This window comes from Mycteria americana, chromosome 1 (genome assembly GCF_035582795.1).
Source record: "Mycteria americana isolate JAX WOST 10 ecotype Jacksonville Zoo and Gardens chromosome 1, USCA_MyAme_1.0, whole genome shotgun sequence".
NCBI lineage: Eukaryota > Metazoa > Chordata > Aves > Ciconiiformes > Ciconiidae > Mycteria > Mycteria americana.
Window position 1 is genome coordinate 146,000,095 of NC_134365.1, and position 22,082 is coordinate 146,022,176.

Genomic DNA, 22,082 nt, shown 5'->3' on the forward strand with positions numbered 1-22,082 from the left:
AGGAACCTGCACTGAGCAGCTAGTCCTAGCTTGTACAAAACTTTCCCCACATCATGTGATGAAACATCTTTTATCACTGCACTCTTATCTTTGGTATCTGAGATGTTAGAGCACTATGGCTTTGCTCACCTGCATGGCTGGATGGATGGTGCTAGAAGGGGTTGTGACATTTTATTTTGCCTTTCCAGGCTCTGTTATGAAAATGTAATGCACAACCTTTACTAAACCCCAATCCTCAAGGAAATGGATTTATTTTAAAGCTTAAAACTCTGCTTTCCTTTTCTTCCTCTCTCCCTCTCTGTCTATGTGTATGACAATGTGACAGAGCAAGAGACAGAGAAACACACACAGAAAAAGAAGGGATACTAAAGCTGCTCTCCTGGAATTTACATTGCCTTTATGTCTTTATAAAAGACTTGCTGAGATGTTAAAACAAAAAGCACTTGGACCTGTTTCCTTCAGTTCCCTGAATGAGTCTCAAAACACTGGCTTTTTCCATCATTTGCTTGCCAAACCACATTAAACCCCCCGTGGGCTGTAACGCTCAGCGACTATCACAGGCATCGGTGACTTCATCTCGCACGCCCCGCCAGGCCTCTCCACCGCCTGGCTGATGCCGTGCGGAGAGGCAGGCTGGCCACCATACGCACGTCCAGAAACCGTGCCCCGGCCCCCGGTGATTTCAGCAGGGCTTGGCAGGTCTGTGGGAAAACCCTGAGATGGCCCCAAGCCCCTGAACTTCCCATGAGCAAGCACGAGCCATGGGTCCCGAAACAGAGCTGGGAACTAAGTAGTAGCAAAATTTAAATGACCTCCACTATTCTCAGAAAGAGAAGCGAGAAAGTAGTTGGTGCTGATCTTCCTTCGCAGCGGGCAGGGGGGTGGGTTGTGTTTTCAAAAGCACCGTCCCGTCTCTACTCCCAGGAAGCTGAGGGCATCCTTGGGGTTTCAGAAGAGAAGGTGGCTGCTGTGGGGTCTGCGATCTCATTTCAGCCACTGCCAAAGCATCAGGTGCCTGTCAGCGAAGGAGCTCCCAGCAGCAATTCTCCTTCGAGATCTATGGCACTACAAGAGAGCGAAAAAGGGAACCAAAACCTTTCGATAGGGAAGCCCTCACGAGAGCCCAGGTTTCAAGCTTGCCATTTTCTACCAAGTCTCATTTCTCATCAGATATTTCCATGTATTACACATTTCTTGGGGGCCAACAAGTTGTATTTTTATGTTATACCAATGTTAATAGATTAATCAGCTCCAAGGAAAGTTTTTGGTCACTGTAACGTGCTTCTCTGCAGCGTTAGCTCACAAGAAGGCTCCCTGGTGCAGTCTTGGTTTGTGCTAGCTGACTTCTCCCCACCGGCTCCCAAGCACGGTTCAGCAGCCAGGACCACTGCAAGCCGGCAGGCTGCATGCCATCGCCCTGCTGAAGAAGCCTGATAGCGTGGGCAAAGGCTGTCCCTGGCCAGCCGACCTCCACAGCAGAGAACGGCCCCAAGTGCATGTGGTTTATTAGTACCAAGCAACGCTTGGAGTACCAGCTAAGGGCCTTCTCTACCTTGAGTCAGAGCAGCTGCTCTTCTGGGGACAGGAGGTGTTTTTAAGAAGAAAAGGGATTCTTCAGAGATATTAGAATTTTCTTTGGTATTTCTCCAAGAAGACCTAATTTTGTACCCGTGTAGCAAAGGGCCAGGTTCACCAGTAGGCTCGTCTCTCTGCTGGGCTTTGCCGTTATCCAGCGCTGCTTGTGTCAGTGGCCCAAAGCAACGGCTGGGACAACCTGCTGTGTATCTTCCAGCTGAGCGCTTTAAAGATCCAGAAAAAAAAGCAAAGGAGAAGCTCTGTCTCCTTAGACATATCCACTAAGCACACGTAGGGTCAAACCTCACACACAGACATAGAATATTATTTTTTTAATTAAGCAGCGGAAGCTGTAGAAATTTATTTGCGATGATAGGCAAATATATCACAAAGGTGTCCTGACGGGGGAGCAGGAGACCCCAGGTCAGTGCTCCTGCTGCTGCAGCGGCTCAGGATGACAGAGCCCTGAGTCACGAGCGGCTTCTCCTCGCCTTGCGAGAAGCTCCCCTCCACATCTTGAGCGGGCGGTTTCAGGAGGAGTCACGCTTGCGGTGCCTGAACACACACATCACACCTCAGCGCATCTGCCCAGTTTGTTTAGGGGTACTTGAAGGGTTTCGTTATTTCCGTGTTTTTTGCTCTCACAGCTGTTTTTCTATCCCAAGCACATCGCTGCCACATTTACCATCCTCGTGATGTGATTGATGATACAGTCCTGCAGTTACAGCCTTCAGCCCATGGAAATTCAGTCTCATTTGTTGATGCAGCTGAATTGTTTACTGGATGTGACGCAAAGCTTCCTGTAATACAACAGTACCGATCCGTCAGTGACACGGCCTGTTTTGGCAGGGCTATATCAGTGTGTGCCCTGGCCATACCATTTCCAGCAGTTACTTTCTTTCATCAGATTTCTCAGATGCCTTAATTAGGTCAGATTCACAGCTGAAAACCAGGGCAATCAGCCTCAGCATTTTTACACCTTTTACCTATCTGTAGAGACACAAATATCTGGGGTTTTTTTCTGGCTGACTGTTTTACGTGATCTGCTTCATACACTTCACATGTAGAAACTGTTTGTCCAGTTCCTTCCTGGACTTTATTAATACCTTTTCCTGTCCTTTTTTCTAAGAATACAGAGGATTTAATAACATTCCCACCCCTAAATATGTGTCATCCTGAACTATATACTTTTCTGTGCCAGTTGGCTTTCTCTAGTCTTTAGTTTAAAAACTGTAACCTTAACTTTTAGTAACAGAAGCCTTGCCCTGTTTTGGTTTAGGTCAAACCATCTTTTCCTGAATAAGCGCCATCTGCACCAAACATTTCCGTTATTCTTAGTACATTTATATCATTTTCCTATACATCTATTTTCAAGTTACACACCGAAGCTGCAGGAATGCAGTAATATTTCAGGGCACATCACTTTTAGAGGTCTCCAGGGGTCCTAACAACCCAAATTTTGCCTGCAAAGAACTGTCTCCTACTGCTCTATTGTGATTAGTATCTTATCGGAGCGTAAGTGTACCAGTCGTCAAAACTACATTAGAGTTTGTCTTTACGTATCCCATGAGTTTCACAGTCTTCATGTCCGACGGGCAGTTTTCACACAAACTGAAGTATCTATAAAGCTCATAATCATCTCCCCGAGGGCTAGAATTTCTCTCTTTTTAATCAGGTGATATTTTAATTTGTGCCACTGAAGGCCCTCCCATCTGTAGGAGCTTTTTCTCCAGCTTGCCGTTCCTCTGTCACCAAATGTCCGTTCTCCTCAGAAAGGCAGGGACTGCTCGTCCGTGGTGGGACTGCTCCTTTACGGCGTGCTTTGCAAGTTTCTTCAGTGTATTTCTTTTCCGCTGGATTACTGCATTCGTTTTATTGTGTTAGGAGGTTTTAGCAGAACAGGAGGAGTTGAATTTCCTTTTGTTTTTAAACTATTGAGGTGAAGGGAAGAGTGTTTGTTTTGTCATTTTCAAGTGCCAGAGGGTAAGAATATTGTGTTTTCTTTTCCCACACCTGAATTCTCACCGTAGTCAAGTTCCTCTCTGTCCTGTAGACTCATTTTGAGAGCTCATGCCACCCAGGGGCCCCCTTCTTGCTTTGACAAAGCCATATATTGCGCTTGAGGTTAGACCCCAGCCTCAGCTAGACCTCAGCTAAACCTCAATAGTTTGACCCACAGCCAGGAGATGATTAATTAAGGGCAATGAATGAGCTGCTACGGTGTGTGGCACCTCATTGAAGACTGAGTCACACCAGACCTTATGTATATAGCTACGTTTGGAATCACCCAAAGCTTGCCTTTAAAATATGTTGATTTGTTTTATGATAAAACTTCAACAGTTCTAAGTTCTCCAGTCTAGGGGTTAAGCTAAGCTAATTTAAAAAAAAAACTAATGCAATTTTGTGTATTTGTCCTTGTCACTGCATTTCACACTTAGGATACTTTTCCAGGTGGTTGAGTTTTAGGTGTCACCGTAAAAGGAAATTCTCTTTAAGACTGGCTGAGCTTTGGAGCCCACATTTTTCTCTATAGTGTTTTGGACCTAGTGAAACTCAAACTTTAAATTTAGTCTGAGCACTTTTTACATTAGGACTTGGAGCTCCTCTACTGGAGGATTGTTTTCCTTTCATTTAAAGGTTTATCCTACTAACACTTAATATCCAAATAGCTGAAATTTCACTTGTGGTCATGAAAAAAAGTTTAAAAACAGAATAATTTTATCAATTGTAGCTATACTATGAAACAAGAAAATAATATCATATATTATTATGTATGATCATACAATATAATATCATAAGATATATAATATCATGCACATATACATGTACACACACATATATATGATGAATCAGGCTAAACCATCATCTGATAAAAAAGAGATAAATTCTGGCACTTGGGGTGTTGATTATGGGGTTTATATGTATTTCAGCTTGTGGTACCAGTGAAAAAATATTGATAACATACATATATCATATAAATTATGTTTAATATATAATACTTAATATAAAATACTATGTCAGTATATTATCATAATAATATCTCATACATAATATTCATTTTATAAGTTGGATAAATAAGAATGCTTACCTGTCCTCATGACGGCTTCACCTCTCCTTTACTTTGCTGGTGTACCCTGTCCTGAGATGCCGCCTGCATGAGAATCACGCTAAGGCTGCTCTCACCTCATACCAGCCTGTGCTGCTTGCATGTGGCCATCATTTAAAATATCATCTCGGCTGTGTTTATTTACCTTAAGCATGTGAGCAAGCAGACAACTCATGGCAGAGCCAAAGTAGGGCATAAGGTGGTAGTATATTGGCTGTAGTATAGAATGTCCTGTGGTATAGCAATGACTACACTTTCTTACATGGTGACTTGGAGCTGTTTTGCAAAACTTTATCCCGGAGGGGTAAGCAGCCTCCTTTGTCTGTATGAGCGAGATCAAATACATAGAGTGGCTGACGTGATACGGATTCACACCTTCGCTTACATTGCAAGACTGTGTTTGCTTGCCCATATGCTTCAAAATAGCAGACCACAGATATATGTAGTAGAAGAGATTGTGAGATACAGACTGTTCACAAATGGATTACCCAGAATTAGCTCTATTAAGTCGGAGCTAAATGCCAAGGTCATAAAAATTATAGGTAAGACACTAATTTTTAGTGCACAGGTCAATAAATAACACCCTTCAAAGCACAGCATCTTCATTTTCATTATTCTTTCTCAAGATGGCAAGATTCCAGTAATGATTTGCAGAGCAGCGATGATCCAGATATCTCACGGCATCTTGCTCCCAATAAAGAGGAACTCAAGTAAAGCCAATAACAAGCTCTTGCAATGTATTGTCTGTTGATAAGAGCAGAGACTAGCTCCCCCAACAAAACCACCTGCAGAACACATTTGACTTCTGCCTGCGATTATTTCATAGGTAACACTCATATAATAATATATCAGCATATATCTTGACTATAATTAGGGGACTTATATACTTCTCAATTCCAAAAGAGTATGTTAGACAAGGATAGAATCCAATTTTTGTCTTATTTATGCATTTAAGTTACCTAAGTGCAGTGAGAGGAAGACCAAAGCTTGAATATGAGGGCACTTGCAGTTTGGTTCAGCTGAAGAGCTGAACTTTGACCTGCTGTCTCGCCTGCATTCGAGGACTTTCAGAAGAAAGAAACAGCAGCAGATGCGGTTTCAGGGTGCTATTCCTGTCGTACCTCTTTGTGTTAGTGGGATAGCTCAAGTAGTCACACAGAAACTGAACAAGAGGTGAAGCTTCTGCTAGAAATCCTTTTCTTTTTTTCCCATTTTATAATCTCCACTTCTTGTATGTTACCAGTCATACCTCTAACTGGTATCAAATTGCCAAACTGAAGAGAAGTCAGGAAAAAAGTGTGAAGTGGTAAGTCAGGGAAAAAAATAAAAATCGTGTTGGCTCTTTCTTGTTTCCTTTCTGTGCATATGTAACACTGCTTTTAAAACTAGGTCATACAGTATACCTGCTCCTGTAGTTAGCTGTTTCTGAGGTTCACTGTGCCTTTGGGTACATCTGCTCAGCGCTGTTCAGGCACGTGCGAATTTATACCGTGCCCTGTGCCAGCCACAAGCAGTGCAGCTGCAGTTATCAATGCTCAACATAAGCCATGAGCTTTTGCAGAGAAGCCAACTTTCTGTTCTTTCAGCCTGTGAACAACGTGAGTTTGCATGAGCTCGGACGGGGTGAGCTGGCTTCTACCTACCGAGCAAAGAGCTCTGAGGTGCTGTGCCCACAGCCCACAGAGCTGCCTCAGACTTCACTGGGAGTTGCATGAATACCAGATCTGCAAGACTGGTCCTGAGATAAGTGAACCCTGGTCATGCCATCTGGGGTCCATAGCGGTACTGCATGTGCCCTAAGTTGGTGCTCTCAAGATAGATGCAGGCGATACATGGCTGTCCTAGAGACACATGCCCTGATCACCACATGAGCGTAATTAGAAGGCAGAATCAGCCAGGGTACCCCATGACTGTAGCTTGAATACTATTGACTGCTGGTGGTAACGTTGAAAAAATGAAGAAACTTTCTCTAGCAGAGAGCCACAACCATTTGTGAGACCATATATGTGGGTAGCTGAACATCACGCAGGAAAAATACAGTGATATATATAGCTCAGTAGCACAGACACGATTCGGGGTTTGCACTCTGAGCTGTGACAGCGAGCAGGAAAAGAAACTGTGCAAAGGAAAGAGTTGTGACAGTGCAAGATTTCCCATGGAGATGACCCGAGGTGAGCCCCAACCGCTGCTCCCTTCAGGCAAGGCTGGGAAGCATTGCCCAAAGTGCTAGGGAACGAGGAGACAACCACAGAGCTCACACGTTTCCCACTGCCTTGGATTGCATGTATTGCTGCCTACTGGCCCCTCGTCAGCCCAGGCACACCTCTCCTGCTGAAATACACGTGGTCACCTATTTTCAGCGGGTATTAACAGGGGGCCCAGGGGAACAAGCGGACACAATATCGGTTCAAGCCAGACAAAAGATCTTCCAGCAGCCCATCTTTTATATAAAAGCCTTTCAGTAAAAGGCACAGTTTGACAGGAAGCAGGGCTTATTCTTTCTGTACGTCTAGCTCTTCTTGCCCTTTCAGGAGCAGAGAATTAGGTACGTGAGAAAGCTGCCAAGTGCATGTCAGTTTAGCTCCTACAGAGCCCCTGGTCTCATGCATTTTTCAGCCAAGCCTGTTTTCACTAGTGCTGATGTGAGAATCCCTTCTAGCTGATGTGTGAGCCAGGAGAGGGCCCAGTCTGCCAGGAGTTCGCTGCCAGCATATTGCAGAAGGCATCTGGGGAGAGAGCAGAGCAGTCGGTCCTGTAGGTGGGCTGTCAAGAAAGGCTAAATGAGCTGTGCTGAGCAAGTACAGCAGCAGGACCAACAGAAGACAAAATAATTTTTATTCTGAGTCCCAGCTGTGGCATCTTTGCTACACAAACACTTTTATGATCACATAAAACTGACTGTAGGGTTTGACACACAGGTGGAAGAAGATGGGTGCAGGTAAAATCATGCATTTGGTCCTATTCTGTGCCAATCCATTTTCACATGGAAGTTGGCCTGGTCATTTTAAAGTAGCAGCTGAGCAGTCCAAACGTGAAAGGGGACAATTATGTTTTAGTGGACTAGTTCAGATTTTGACAGGATCCAGGCAATTACGGGCCTCCAGGAAACCAGGATCTGAATCAACGGGATGTTGAAAATGGGCTGGATTCAGCTTCAAACACCTGCATTTACAATGGAAGTGACTACATATGAGCCTGTTACAGCTGCTGGAGATCCACCCAGTACAGTCAGTGGCATCCGCACTTTCCAACTCACCCTAAAATAGACACTTAGATTTCTACGGATGCTAAATCCACGACTGTAGCAAAGACATGGCAAGAAAGGTGCCAGCTATGCCCAAATCCTGCTACTCAATGCTACTGCTCTGGAAAAAACGTTGCATATTCATATAGATCTTACTTAACGAGAGGAACAATAATTCAGCCTGTATTTACAAGTTACCAGTTGTTATGAGTCCAGCGTGAGCTTTTGTGCACGTGTCTATTTATCTAGAAGGTAGTAAGAGGTTTTGTACATACCAAGCCCAACTAGTGGAAGTAGTGGAAGAAGGCCTATCTGAAGATGGCCTACATGCTCAGCCAAGTTCTTTAGTTCACCCCTAACAATACTGTTTCCAATTTCTGGCCCCAGTACATTACGTGAATGTTGGAATTACCCTACATTCTTTTCTCAAAACATTTCCCAAATACCATGCCAAATTATCCTTTCAGCTACACATGAAAAACTTGGTTGACTGTCCTGTTTATGGACTCCACCATATGTTAAATCGATCAACAGCTAGAGACTGTCATATCCTTAGTGCAAGTGCAAAAAAAAGCAATGTGCGAGCTTTTTTTTTTTTTTAATCTCTAAAGATAATCTTCAAAAACATGTACGCAGCTGCACCTCAATTCCTTTGTGGACTGAACAGGAGAGGAAACATTCAAAAAGAGTTTCACAGAAAAGAGAGATGAAAAGATAGAAAGTGGAGATTTAAAATAGAATATATATATATACACACATATGTTCATGTGTGTGTGTGTGTGTGTTTATATATATATATATATATATATATATATATATTTGCTGTAAAATGCCAATCAGACCATACCATTTCAATGTAAGACCATACAGTTTTCTGAAGACTGAGGGATTCTCTGTTGGGAATCTGACATATTGTCTACCACAAACAGCTTGTGCCAACAAACTGTTACTTCTTTTCCTGGCATTTGAGGTCAGAAGGGAAATGATTGACTACTTTTTCCTCCGACTTTCACAACAGCTATGTGAGGCAATTACTTGCAGTAGGAAGTAATTGCAGACCGGAAGCCATTGTCTGTCAATCCTGGACATAGACAATATTTGAAAGATTTAAAGTTATAAAGGAAATCAGTTCATGTGCTATTTAAATTTAGACTTGACCAGGCAATTTCTGTGGTCAAAGTTCTATAAAAACATAAATCTTCATCATCTTGATATAACTCAATATTGTGTAATAATAGTTTAGGGGCAAGCTACCTGCAGGAGGGCCCTCTGGCACCGGACAACTTCACGCTACCCAGAATGTCCACCAGAGTGGTTAAAAGGAGTTTTTCAAGCTGGTTGTCCATGGCCATGCTCCATCTGACAAAAACTGTGGTCGAATGACATCAAGGTTTGCTGCCAGGCATCAGCAATATTTCAATAACTGCTTGCATGCACTTTCTTCCTCCATGATACGTGCAAGATAGCGTTATTTCACCAAGAGGCAAGTTACCCGTGCTGTTGGGAAATAAGAGCATGCACATGGGCAGTGGCTGCAGAGGAGTGTAAGTCCTGTAGAATGAATTCCTGGGCTGTTATGTTGCATTCTTAAAAGGGGTTCCCTTAACTTTGCTAATCCTTTTAAAAATATCAGGCTTGAAAAAAATTAAGCTTACAAAGTCTGTGTATGCAGGAAAGACCAACATATATATAATGTTCTAGCTATTGGCCCATAAACTGGAACCTCTTTAAATCCAGTTTAGGATGCTCACTCTGACTGAAATTTAAACCAGCCTAGAAAATCTATCAGTGGAGTTACACAAGATGGGTTTCAATTGACCTAAGGTTTTGCTCACAGAATTTTTAAAAGCTTACTATATTGCACACCAATAAAGAAAACTGCAAACTGCTTCATTTTGTAGAGTAATTAGCACTAGCACAACTAGAATCGTGCTTCAGATGCCGAGAGGTTTTTGCCAATACTCGCTCACAGCCTTAGTATTTCCACAAACCTAACTACTGCTGAAATGAACTTTTTAAAGACCACATTGACTAGTTTCGCTCTGAACAGGATTATCGACACAGATGATAGTGGCTGTGTTTATGCAAACCTTATCTAAATTAGGATGAACGTTGCTAACACCACCACAGAATCCCAACTTTGCTAATTTATGGTTAGCGAAGGTGAAGGTTCAAGTGAACTAAAATTCAACTATCAGCAAAACTGCATAGTCCAGGACAGACGCAGGAAGTGTAAAGGTAGCTATGTACAGTTAATTTTACTACTTAGCTAGTTCTGAAGAATCGGTACAGTATTTCCTTGTGATATTTCTTTGCCTCTCACCTGTATATTTAGATTTCACACTTAGTTAAGTCTTCTTTGGCTGAATCTTGGAAACTGCCCACTTGCGCTCTCTCAGGCTGGAGAACAGAAGCACTCTCTAATAGGCAGAAATGATAGGATTATTTTTTTTCACTTTTGAATAAAGCTGCTTTCATCTAGATTGCTAACAAGCTCAACAGGCATGTACCCTTCCACTACACTAAAGCTGGTAATGCTTTACTGAAAAAATAGAGGGTTTTTTTACCTCTCAATGTGAAATCCTTGTGGAGAGAAGACATTCTTGTTTTACCTTGCCCTAACTATTTGAGGTCAGAGCTATAACCACCATAGGGTTTACTTTGACTAGGTGTACTAAGATAAAGACTGAAGTTTATCTCCGCAAGTGTTTTTGATTAATATAGTGATTATAAAGTAACTCTTTCATTGTAAAAATCATTTAAAAATCAAAAAAATGCCATCTTTTGCAATGAAGGCATGTTTTCAGTTTTGTTTTGTTTGCTCAGAAATACTCGTACACACAAGTGCACAGAGGGTAGAAGTCTCATTTCGCAAATGTATTTATTCTTAAAAGAAGATAAGCTAAAGCCTAGTGTGAAATAATGCCTTTGTGATAACATAACTACAGGCTCAGCAACAGTTTCTGATCTTTGCAATAATAATACTCAGAACAAAACAACAGAAACAAAAAAAAAAAAGAAATCGGCAAAAAGAACAGGGAAGGCACAATACAAAGAATTTTCTTAGAAGACTTAGGTTCAGATCTTGACTGAGTGAACCAAACCCTTGGCTTTTAGAAATGTGGAAATGTAACCCTACAAGCTAAAATGTGCATGAAAGTTTATTGCAAGGGTGACAAAGAACCATCCAGACAAAACCTGCAGCCTCCTTCCATAAAGCCCATGTTCAGTTTAAGGAACACACAATCAGAGATGCACTCATTTACATTCCTCAGTTTGGCGAACTGGAACATTTGCAGAAGTGTTTCTCTGAATTGCATCAATGATGCTTTAGGAATGATAACTGAGATGTGTTATAAAAGGGCACTTTTTCTTCTTGTTACTCATATTAAAACCCCTTACTCTATCTAAATATCAAAGTGTTTGTCACTTTTCCCACAAGTCAAGATGACTGGCTCCTGATTCCTTGGCTTTCTGGGTCCTTCTTCTCCTCATACTCAGTCTACAATAGTGTCTGTTTTCTGTGCTTGTCTAATATTCTTTCATCTCACTAGCAATTCAGACAGTCCAGAAGGGGTTGAATCCCCAGCAGGAATACTGCATACTGAGGATCCCTAAGTTTTCAACAGTTTTAGCTACATTTAGGTAGACATAAACTATCCTAGCCCTTTAGCTCGTTACGGCTTTGTAATAGTATTAAACTGAGCAAATAAAAAAATAAAATAAATTTCTTTTTCAAAAAATGCAGTCTTTTGAGAAAAAACAAAATACATTCTTCAGCCACATTTGTGTTGATTAAAAACTGTTAACATGAATTCTCTAAGTTCTTACGGTAAAATCTGTGCTTTCGTTTTGCTTCATTCTGAATGTTTGCAATTGAGTTGAAATTGCATTTCAGTTTGGTTTTGCTGTAATCTGAAACATACCATCCTACATTCTTCAGCTGGAAGGGTGGCTTTCCAAAAGTGTAACAATATCAAAGAATTTATGAAATAAGGTCTTTTTATTCTACACAACAGTGCTTTGACAGGTAGTGAAACTAAAATGATGAAACAGAATAGGTTTTGGAAGGCTTTCTGCCGCATGATATGTTTTGAGATTTATTTTTCCATCTCAAATCACAAAACAAATCACAAAACTTTTTATAAAATGGTAACTCTGGTTTTCATTTGGCTTACAGGCTTTTCAGTCTTTTTCGCAGGTGCACTTGACATCGACAACAGGAAGAGAATAGATGTAAGAGAGGGAACACATCAGTTTTATTTAGTAGTCCCCTAAAAAGAAAGTAGACACATCTCTATTGTTGCTCTTCCATGGCAAAGAAATAACACAGTCCTCTTCTGATTTTTTACTGTTTGATTTTCAGTATACTCTTTAACGTTTCATTTGTTATCTTCTGTCAATTGAAGGGACAGGAATCACCATTCCTGTCAAAAAGGCACTAAACGGCTGTCACCTTTGTTTATGGTTACAGCTTGGATGAAAACCTGGCATTACTGAATTTCCAAGTGAGCTTTCTGTCCAGAGTGCCATAAGCTAGTGGGTATGAAGAGGAGCAAAGAAATCCTACCGGGATTCAGCGAGGGTTACTTCAGAGGCTGTAGTTGCTCTTAGTACCTAATATAAAACTAAAATACATCCATCCACTAAGTGTTTCAGAAATGAGGCAAGCAGAAAAGCGTAGCATTTCTCTTTCTATGTCAGAAGCTTGAGGACTGATGTAAATGGCAATAAGATGGGATCTTCTCACTTGAAGAATCCTTACTGAGATTTTGTTTCGGTCTACCTGTATGTCCATTTGCCTGTCATAGTTTAAATATAGCTCTCCCTAAAATAAAAGCAAAACCATGTCTTTCTAAAAAGGTTATTTATGTAACAGAACTATATTTTTACAGATTATGCATATGAAACCTTAGCTGAGGGCTGATGTTTTAAAATTATCCTGCAGCAAAGTTTCTCTTGCAGAGAATCCATGCAAGCTCCACTGATTTGAATTGTGTTGGAAACCTGAAATTGAAAGGAAGTAACTCATAAAATGTAAGGGGAATCTAATTCTAATCCTCGTAAAGGTTACTTTCTCACTTGATTGATGACATTTTCAAGTTAAACCCCAAGAGACAGACAGAGACTGTGGTTGCAGTAGGGGAAGGACATAAAGTTACCCTGAACAAGATGAAAATACAAATACAGCATTAACTAAACCCAAATAGACACAATAATGGGAGAGGTAAAGTATGTTGAAATGCCACATTGTGGTTCCAGCAGCTTAACCTGGGCATTTAAAAAGCAAAGCATCACAAGTAAGGGTGACTCAGAGCAGGAATTTCTGCTAGCCCTGGCTTTCCTGAACAAGCAATTCAGGATTAGAGCCCCAGAAGGATTTGGCAAAAGGAAAGGCAAAGTTGGAAGGAGGATTTTCTGTACTCCACATTTCCCCAAGAAGCTATTTGCCCTGGAGAATGACTTGCAACAACAGCCCTGTGTGCTTTGCATGCCCCCTGCTCCCCTGCAGAAGACACTAGGGAACCATCGCATCGTTCTTTTCCTCCTTGTGATGAACATCTTCCTTACTGAAAACCATGCCAAGGGGACGTACCCTTTTTGGAGAGCTCTTGTAGGCACCTAACCACAAAGTCTGGTACCTTTCAAGCCTTAAATTTGGGAGGCACTTGTGTTTTATTGACAGTAGTGTTTCACATGTGCATAAAATTTGCCCTTAGCCAGGCCACAAATCCTGACACTGTTTTGTGTACTGCAGCATCTACGCATGCATTTTTTTATCTCTTTCTTATCAGGACGGGCTCCCAGAAAAAGCAAGTTTAGAAGAAAATACGTTTGTGATTAGCCCTAACACAAAACTGAATGTAAGAGGTATTCAATAGTTTTATGATCAGTGTGACAGATTTAATGGAAATTTTCACCTATACTCCTACCTCCCAAGTACATACGATTTCTATAGGAATATTATCTAGGAGTGAGATCCCCTAGCCTGTGAGAGCAAATATCTTTCACTTGCAAAGGCTTATTATTGGAGCTCTGTAGATACTTTGATATAGATAAAAAAAATTCTGTTTGTTTTGGGAAGTTTAGGGTTGTTGGGCACAAACAGGTGCCACTTGAGAAAGATTTTTGAGGCAACAGAGTTCATGAATAGGTATTTACTATGGTAAGTCATAGATAGAAGAGCTGAAATAGATAGCATTAAGGGTTTTTTCCAAGAGCTTTGTGTCAGTGAGTGCTTTTTCAAGTTCCCCTGAAAACTAAAGAGTTAGTTTCATTCTTGATATAGCTCCACGGGCAAGAACAGAATTTCATCTGCAATGGATATGGCTCAAAGGGGTTTTGATCAGTTGTGATCATGCGACGTGCTTCATTACTTGCAACATGTTTGCTCTGTGTCATGTGCATGATATATTAGGAACACATCTCTGACTTCTTTGCAATTCCTATTTTCTTGTGCCTTTTTCTGGGCTTCCAACAGCTCAGCTAGAGGCTCCTGAAAGACTGGCAATATTAGTTAACATCACTTGATACTGACTCTCACTGCTTCTGAATATTTTTAGCTGACATTTGAAGTGTTATGTCAAATTGATCAGATCAAGAAACAACATAAATAAGCCCCCACTGAGCTTCTTGCTGCTGTAGCTGTGCTTCTTCTGGATCTGCACTCAGTTTATTTTTAGAGTTGAGTATCTCTCTGCTGCACTACAGCTTCAGTAGAGGCTTCACCTTTGCCAGGCCTCAGGAACCATCAACAGCTATTTTGTGAAAAGTCTAGCAAGTTATTCAGCAAGAGCCTCTGTCAGAAATCACAGTTTTGTCAGAATGGTTATTTCCAGCTAAAGCGAGCCAGCTCTGAGGGCTGACCTCTCTGAGGGACTGACCTCTTACACTGCTCATGGGCTACGACCACACAATCAAATTAAAGGTCTTATTTAACTAGATCTGAGGTTAAATGACACCAACTGACTGGCACCTACAGTTTTTTGATCTAACCTCCTACAGCAGGTGTGTCTTGCAAAGAGATGCTTGGATTAAACAGTGCAGGTGATCAGAGTGCACAAGTAGGAGTGCGCGCCGGAACCCACTCTCTGCCCCTCTTTTATTAAACAGCATAGATGTGCCCAGTTATCGGCTGGCTTGGCCCGGCACCCTGTTCAGGCCCCTATTGCCACTCTTCACAGAACTTACTGTTGCTCTGTCCCCTGCCTTTCTGGTCATTCATTGCCATTTCTTCACTTTTTTGACCCTGTACTTTTGTGAAACTGCATCCCTGTACTTGCAGCTTAATGAAAGTAACCATGCATGCATGTAGCACATTGAGGCATGAGGTCTTGTTTGCAGCTGCTAAATGCTGCTACACTGTATAAAATAAATAAGCTAAACCATAAGCTATTGCTTCTGCCAAGAAAGATCTATATAGGCCAGACAGTGAAAGCATGGTTTTGCTTTGTAGGCTGCAAAACTGAAACTAATTTTGCAGAATTACAGGTGATGCCAATAAGACAGCTGCAAACAGAACATTTTTAATAACTTAACATCTTGCAGAAATTGAAACTCAATAGCGCTTTTTTTTTGTTAGAAGAGGGCTTGTTACTTCTTTAGCCTAGTCCCTTCAGCCTGTAAACTAGTCCAAGTAACTGCAGTCTGTCCCTGATTCTTGATTATACATGGTGTTTTCCTTATAGTCTGTTTCTATCATTAATATACCAAGAATAATTGATTGCAGGTTATCCTTTCCCCAACTGGAAAAAAAAATAAAAATCCAGCACTTACTTGGAATGGATCACTGTTTAGTTAGACAAAAAAAAAAAAAAAAAACAGAAAATATTGTGTATCACAAGAAGCGAGGTCATGACATCCAGAGTAGATAGGATGGATTTAGCTCATGGACATCCTATGGCATAGTGTTCTCATCAATTTAATTTCAATTTGTGACATGTGATTTTCTTTATGTTACAATAACATAAGAGGTGCGATAACGTATGGACTGCAAAAAGTATCAGAAAGCCATTCAGCAGGGAAAAAGTAGCTGCTCAGAGCTAGGAAGAAGTGAGACTGGTAAAACATTACCATGATTCGGAGGGAGGAGCGAGTTTTCAGGAGATAATTTTAATGGATTCAGTTCATTCAGAGATAATCTGTCAATCTACATAGGGCTTTTTCTTAGTTTGATTAATAGAAGAAGTATGTTCTTAATTTCTGTTTTGACATATTGGTTTTCTCTCTTGACATTTGCCCTCTAGGTTTTTAAGCCAAGCGTTCATGATATGATCCAGCTGGCTTATAGGGATCAACAACCTCCTTGTGAATCATGGTTAAAAACGGATCCCACCTGGATGATGAAACGCTGGCAATGCTCCAGAATAAAGCTATCTCCATCACCCTCCCAGTTGTGTATACACTGGTGGCTCTGATCAGTATCCCTGGCAACTTGTTCTCCCTTTGGGTGCTTTGCTGGCACATCAAACCCAAAACACCTTCTGTTATCTTCATGATCAACCTAAGCATCACGGATCTCATGCTGGCCAGCTGCTTTCCCTTCCAGATTTCTTATCACATCCAAAGCAATCACTGGCGCTTCGGCAAGACTCTTTGCAGCCTTGTGACCGTGATGTTCTACTCCAACATGTATTCCTCCATACTGACCATGACCTGTATCAGCATTGAGCGGTACATGGGTGTGGTATATCCCATGAAGTTGATCAAGTGGAGAAGAAAAAGATATGCCCTGGCTGCCTGCCTAGGTATGTGGATGTTCTTGCTACTAGCTTTCTACCCACTAGAAAGCACAGATCTGACCTATGAAGTGAAAGAATTGGGAATTATAACCTGTTTTGACGTCCTCAAATGGGATATGCTGCCCAACTTCGCAGCCTGGGTAGCCTTTCTCCTCACGCTATTTGTCGTGCTCTTCCTGATCCCTTTTGTTGTAACAGTTGGATGCTATATTGGCACCATTCGGAAGCTTATTCAGACATCAAACAGATATGGTAACAGGCAGAAGACTAGATCCATATACCTAGCAATTATAGTCCTTTTGGTATTCATCACTTGTTTTGCCCCCAATAACTTTATCCTACTTGTGCATATGATCATCCGCCTATTTTATGGCAGGAGTTTGTACCCTGCCTACAAGCTCACCTTGTGCCTCAGTTGCCTGAACAACTGCATAGATCCCTTCATTTATTATTTTGCATCCAAAGAATTTTACCAGAAATTCATGCAACTGTTTCGCCCTAAGGTACTGCTCAGCGAGAGTCTGGAAAACAGAAGGGAAAGCTTATTCTCTGGCAGGACCATGTCAGCCAGGTCAATGTCAAGCGGACCTATGGATGGGTTAGAGGGAGTAAAGGTCTATTTGCAAAGGCAGGAAAGTGTTTTTTAGCCTTAGACATCCCCAGAAGAAAGGCACCTGTGAGATCCATGAGTAGACAAAGAAAACATTTCTTTTTGAATGGCTACCCTCAAAATACCTTGCTCCAGTGACAGAACGCAAGCCATACTTATATTGTGCATCCTACTTCAGTATTTTCTGGTGAGAAATGGAAGCATTAAAGGAACGGAGTTTATTCAAGAAGGCACTGAAGCAAACCCGACATTGATAATTAGGGCTTGGCCTGGAATTGGTCCTACTGCATGAAACCAAGGGATAAGTTTAGAACAAACATTTCTTTCAGGTTGTATGATCTCAGTGTTTAACCAAAGGCTTGTGATCCTCAGTGAATGTGAAATATTACTGTATATGAATTAGAGCATAAACGGAAGTTGGATTTCGGGTAGGGGAGTTATTTTTCTAAGCAATGTGCTGGGTTTTTTGGTTTTGTTTTTTTTTTTTTAAATGTATTGCTTTCTCTCTTGTATTTCTATAAAGAATGAGTAAAACTATCTTGTAATTTTATTATTAATGCATAATGCACAGCCACTGTGAATTCACCACAGCACCCACCTGTTTATCAGAAACAAACCATACTAACCTTTGAAAAGGTTTATATTATTATTTATTTCAATTTTATATAGCAAAATATCTCATACAATGAAAGGAAAGCTAGAACTAACAATGTTTGAGACTACTTCAGCTGCTGAGCAGATTGTATTTTAATTTCTTGAAGAAGTTATTAATTTCTCAGGACAGTGGGGAGCAGTTGATTTAAGAAAACGTATTTTCTCACATTGACCTACTACAGTAATAATGCTGCTGCTTGTATGTGATTGGTATCAACAAGTCATTTTCACCAATTCACTATAGGCTATATGCAGAAACACCATCCCTCTCAGCAGAGAATTTAGCTTTATATAGTGCACGAACAGCGAGTTTATCTTCTTTACGGCAATGGTGTGGATTATTAACCAGATTTTCAGCTGGATATATGAGAATTCAACCACAGACTGGAGTGATTCTGTGCCAGCGGAAACCAGCTGAAAACCTCTCCCTATGGCCAGGTGTCAGAAACGTACTTCTTTCAAGCCGGCAAACAGAAAAGAAGAAGAAAAAATGAAAGCAAGGCATAGGAGATGTACCAAATACCCTGGAAACAGGTTACGGCAGGTTGATGGTGCAGTCCTGTGTTTGGGACTCCTCTCTGCAATATCCTTCTCCAGCTTGTTTGCATATACTGTGTCATGTGTTAATTATTCTCACATCTCAACAACTGCCTGTGTTCTTGGAAAGACAACTGCTACAGAATATGTACTGGGGACAGACAAAGGCAGTTTTTCCTGTAGTATTCACACCTGTTTACCTACCTTTGGCCCTCAGTGACAGTGAAGAGCCAAAAAACACCTGACAGAGCCAGACAGGTTTCCCCTCACAAGCAAGACAATGCTATACGGTATCCTTTTACTGCGCTGTGACTCCATCCAACGCTGAGTAGGAGGCTGTCTTCGACAGAGTGGATAGTTGGTCCAGACACCACATGCTAGGTCTGCCTTGAGCAGACCTATACTGATTTCTGAGCTCCTGTGCCTAAGTAAAAGGCAACACCCAAGGCCCTTAAAATTTGCCTTTTTTCTTTGTGTATGGCATGATTAGAAAACAATTTTCCACCACTAATCACCATGCACTGCTTCCCGATAGAGGCTGGATAACCAGAAAATCGACTGTGAGATATCTGCATGCCCTATCTTCTACTAACGTATCATCAGTTATTGCAGCAGGATAAATGTGAGTGCACCTAGTACTACCTTTCAAAAGCCATCTGAAGTGTTTTGTGGCATTTCACAGAGTTAGTTTTAATTGATCTTCACATTTTCTGCCCACAAGGCCAACCGTAGTGACATGTAACCTGTCCAAACCTTCCCATCAATTTGCCTGCAAGCTACCCTGCACTACCAGCCTGTGTGCTGGGTGCGTAGGTGCAGTGAGATGGGCTTGCTACTTTAAATCACCTCACATGTCCTGACAGAGAGGAGCCCACTGAATATGTTCCCGTGCGAGTCCGGGGCTCTAAGCTCCTGTGTCAGCTCCAGCACATGCTCCAAAATGCCTGCTTGTGCCAGGACCTCCAAAGAAAGAACGATAGCTCTTCCTAAGCCATCCCACATCCATCAGGCACAAATTCAGTTAGTTTACTTATGTTTTGCAAACCTGCGTATTAACTCAGCAGTGCATGGTTTCACCTTGCTGTTCAAGTCCCTTCACCATCCATTTTCACAGAATTCCAGCTTCCTCACTACCAAAACTGTTTTCAGAATTTTGCTGTAGCAGAAACTTTTTTAGAGGTTATACTGAAATCTCTCTCCTTTTTTTTTTTTTTTTTTAACATGCAAGTATTTTTACAACGAAAACCATTACTTCTACTAGCTCTAATGCAGATTTGCACTCTGTTTTACCTTGAACTTGACCCTCAAGTGCTTAGTGCCTCCTAAAATGTGCTGCAATGTGCCTGAACTGTAACTGACACCAAATAGAGCCAAAAGGGCAGAAACTTTGCACTTTGGACATCAACTGCTATATTTTGAAAAATACTGAATTGCTCCTTTTGCAAGAGAGAAAAGATGCTCACAACGGACTGAAAATGTTCTTCTCTCCAGCCTCACGCAGCTCTTCATAGGCCTTCATCCCTCTCCTGACATTGTCTAAAAAGGAACAGGACGGATGCCTCCTTCAGGTACCTCTTCATGCCATTTTACTAACTAGCCTCTACTTAGCTCAGATTAGGCAAAATTCCCATTTGGGTCAGCGGGATTGTTCCTTGAGAAAGGAATACAGAAATGAACCCAATGACTGCAGTCTTTTGAGTCTGACGGTGTATACTGTGAATTTTTTTGGGGGGGGTAGTTTAGACAGGAGGAGAAGAAATCATTAAAGTAGCCCAACATACTGGTTTTTGACACTGGAAACGTGTCCTTCTGGGGCACCATAAGGCAGCAAGACTTCTGACCAAGGAGGTCAGTGGGTGTGAGTTGACATACATATATATATATATAAATTTATACACACAAATATAGATGGCCATTTGAGATCTTATTGAGAAGTTCATGTCTATATTGCCTTTCGTTTGGGGAATACGGGTCCTGGGCAACATGCGTACCTGATTGCCTCTGTGGTTAATATTACTGAAAAATGTGGTTAATTTTACTGAAAATTTTACTGAGAAGACATGAATGTATAAACTTCTATTTGATTTTGGGGTTAGGTTTTTTGTGGGGTTTTTTTAATTATTGTTTAGCAATTTAATCTATGAATGTGCTTGGATTTTTTTGTATATATAGTAATTAAAAAAAAAAACATAAAAAGGACATGATTTAAGATTCTTTCCTTTGTTTGCACCTGCCATGTGTGAGAAACTTCCAAGCTTAGAAGAGGGCAGGAAAACCAAGTTATGAAATAAAATTAATCTGTTTCCTATTGCTATTGTGCTTTTTTTAGATTTCTGTATCATTTTAACTCTCTTATTTTTCCCAAGCATTTTGAAGATTGATTTTTTTTTCTTTGCATACCTGTTAATTTTTTTTCTTTTTCTTATATATATCTTAGAAGCTGGCATTGGCATACCCCCTTCACACAAATTTTAAAAGTGGCAGTACTTGAATGAGATGTTGGCTAACTTGGAATCCTTCTCCTTGCCCAATAAGTGCAACAAATACATATATTTTTAACTTTCAATGCATTTCCGAAGGGGGTTGGCAGCCAGGGCCCATCCCAGCCCCAGCCAGGTGGAGGGCACCCGGGGGCACCGGGGCAGCCCCATCCCCGGGCACTGGGCACCTCCCTGGGGCCAGGGATGGGTGGAGGCCCAGCCGGGATGTGGACCCACGGGTGGGCCCATCTTGGTGGGGCCCATGGCCGGGCAGGGCAGGGCTGTGGGGAGCTGCAGACCGGCCCTGCTGCAGCATCGCTGGGGCAGGGGCTGACGGCCCTGGGGGGCTGACATGGGGTCCTGGGCCCTGGGCAGGGTGGGGGAGCCCCAGGGGGCTGGGCAGGGACAGTCAGGGCTGGTGGTGCCTTGATAAACCTTTCCTAGACTGACTATGCTCCATTTTGGGTTCAATGTCTGTTTGGCTACATCTATGCTGATACATGAGAGGGCCAAAGATCCTCCTAAAGTCACTCAATCATTTTTTGTCAGTTTTTCCAGTTCAAAGTGTTTAAAATAACATGAGGTCTACATTGATACCCACAAGAGTGCTGTTTCTCTAAGGAGATGCTTAGGGTATATGCTACATACCCAAAGGTGTGCATGATTGATAGCATGAATGTTTGAGGGTGAAATTCAGCATCGGTAAGTGTGAAATAAAGCATATGGGGAAATCCAGTCATAGCTTTGTATACAAAATGATGTTGCTTGGCAGCAACCACTATGAATCATAACGCATAATTCCATGCATCAGCTCAGTGTTGTAGAAAGCCATGGTTCCCCCACACCTTGTTTACTTGGTGCACTTCTGGTCTCTTCATCACAGATTGGATCTGCAAGAACTGGAAAAGGTCAAGAGAAGGGCATGAGGGATGATCTAAGGTATGAATTTAAAACCTTATGAGTTGAATCATTTAGGACTCTTCAGCACAGAAAAGAGACAATGTAAGGTAGGTAGGAAAAAGGTCTACAAAATCCAGAGTGCAGAAGCTGACAGGGATGAGTTTCACTGCCTTTGCCCAAGCAAGAACTGGGGAATAACATATTAAGCTGTGGTGGGTTGACCCTGGCTGGACGC

General features: G+C 41.6%; 1 protein-coding gene across 1 annotated transcript in view; it reads left to right on the plus strand.

Moving 5' to 3' along the window:
* P2RY8 (P2Y receptor family member 8) overlaps positions 1-20,611 on the plus strand; it is a 36,683-nt gene extending 16,072 nt beyond the window's left edge. Inside the window, exon 3 of the mRNA XM_075523002.1 lies at positions 16,172-20,611. Coding sequence (XP_075379117.1) covers positions 16,240-17,313 — 1,074 coding nt within the window. The 5' untranslated portion in view covers positions 16,172-16,239 and the 3' untranslated portion in view covers positions 17,314-20,611. The remainder of the gene's footprint in view (positions 1-16,171) is intronic.
* Positions 20,612-22,082: the final 1,471 nt, after the last annotated feature.